This window comes from Echinops telfairi, unplaced genomic scaffold (genome assembly GCF_000313985.2).
Source record: "Echinops telfairi isolate 266 unplaced genomic scaffold, ASM31398v2 ScPeMD7_7458;HRSCAF=8496, whole genome shotgun sequence".
Taxonomy (NCBI): Eukaryota; Metazoa; Chordata; class Mammalia; order Afrosoricida; family Tenrecidae; genus Echinops; species Echinops telfairi.
This window is the reverse complement of record NW_022111358.1, coordinates 14,098,864-14,100,793: the sequence shown is the minus strand read 5'-3', so window position 1 is coordinate 14,100,793 and position 1,930 is coordinate 14,098,864. Positions and strand designations below refer to the sequence as shown.

The following is a 1,930-nucleotide window of genomic DNA, read 5'->3' as shown; positions in this document are numbered from 1 at the left end:
TAGTCCTCTGAGGTAGATACTATTACTATCCTTATTTTACAGAGGAGGACACTAAGGCCCAGAGAAGTTACGTAACTTCTCAAAAGTCATACCGGTTATGTATAGTGGAGTAGAGGATGCAAATCCAGATCTGTCAGACTACAAGGTGCATGCTCTCAGCCACTGTGTACTTGCTTGTGCTGTCCAGTTGCCTCTGACTCATGGTGGCATTATGTACAACAGAACAAAAAGTTGCTCAGTTTTGCTACATATTCATGATTGTTGGTATGTTTTAGTGTATTGTGGCTATTGTGTAGTGCTTTTCAACTTGAACGGGATTATTTTCCAGCATTATATTGGACAATGTTCTATTGTTATCCATAGATTTTTCATTTGACTAATTTTTAGAAATAGATTGCTAGGCCATTCTTCCGGATCTATCTTAGTCTAGAAATTCTACTGAAACATGTTCGCTATGGGGGGCCCTGTTGGTATTTTAGTGGTTCATACCTTTCAGCATTACTCAACTACCACAATATGACAAACTGATAGAAATTCTTTAGCTTCCATTTAGTTTATACATTTATTAACTTCAATTTTTATCTCCAGAGTTCTGTCCTATTGTTGAGATCTTATTTTCTTCGAGTGTCATAGTTTTAATACTGATTTTCATTTTTGTTGCAGTTAGGCATCTGAAATAAACTAGAAAGCATGATGTCTTCAATGTCATCTGAATATACGATTGGTGGGGTGAAGATTAACTTTCCTTGTAAAGCTTACCCCTCACAGCTTGCTATGATGAATTCTGTAAGTAATTCTGAGAAGTTATTTTATCTTTATTAAAATGCAAATGCTTAAAATCCATAATATACATTGAGTTTATGACTGCATTCATTTTCCTGGATAGTAAATGGATTAGGAATATTTTTGGGGTTCATTTGGAAGTGGATGGAAAAAAAATCTAACCTTTGAGAAGTATTATTGAACTCAAATGTCGACTTGTAATGCATTTGGAGTTCATGCTACCAGGTCAGATTGTTAATCAAGCGTTCTATGTAGAGGTTCTGAAAATATGGCATAACGGTATGTGACAACAAAGGCCTGATTTGTGGCAGACGGGGGACTGATTTTGCTACCATGACAATGCACCTGCTCACATAGCAACTCAGTGTGCCAGTTTTTGGCCAAAAAAAAGCAAACAGCATGCCTCTCTTGCCCCACACACCTTACTCCCCTGCCCTCGCTCTGTGTGACTTCTTTTTGTTTCTGCCAATGAAGAAGGACATGAAGGACAGCTATTTGATGATATAGAAGAGGTGAAGAAAAAAACAAGGGAGGTGATGTCAGCCATCTAAACAGATGAGTTTGAAAAAGTTTCTAAGAATGGAATTGCAGAATTGACAAATGTATTAAGTGTAATAGAGAGGACTTTGAAGGTGATAAGGTTGTTTTTAAAAAAATTTAAATGCATAGCTTTGAAAAAAATATGCTGTTTCTTTTTTAGTGCCCCCTTGTATTTTAAAATATGTCACAGTATATTTTTTAAAATCATTTTATTAGGGGTGCATACAACTCTTATCAATCCATACACACATCAGTTGTGCAAAGCACATTCATTGCCCTCATCATTCTCAACATAGTATGATATTATAATAATCTTTCTGCAGAACTTGTTTTATTTATTTTTGCTTGACATTTTTGAGATATAACTCTTGCTTTTTTAAAAGTAAGTCATTTTATTGAGGGCTCTTACAGCTCTTATAATAATCCATATATCAATTATATCAAACACATTTGTACGTATGCTGCCAACCTTTTTTTTATTAATAACTTATTGGGGGGCTCTTACAAATCTTTTCACAATCCATTCAATTGTATTAACCACACTCGTACATATGTTGTCATCAACATTTCCCAAACATTTTCTTTCTACTTGAGCCCTTGGTATCAG

At 35.1% G+C, this 1,930-nt stretch overlaps 1 protein-coding gene across 1 annotated transcript in view; it reads left to right on the top strand.

Moving 5' to 3' along the window:
- Nucleotides 1-690: 690 nt before the first annotated feature.
- BRIP1 (BRCA1 interacting helicase 1) overlaps nt 691-1,930 on the top strand; it is a 148,530-nt gene continuing 147,290 nt past the window's right edge. Inside the window, 1 exon segment of the mRNA XM_004706996.2 lies at nt 691-786. Coding sequence (XP_004707053.2) covers nt 691-786 — 96 coding nt within the window.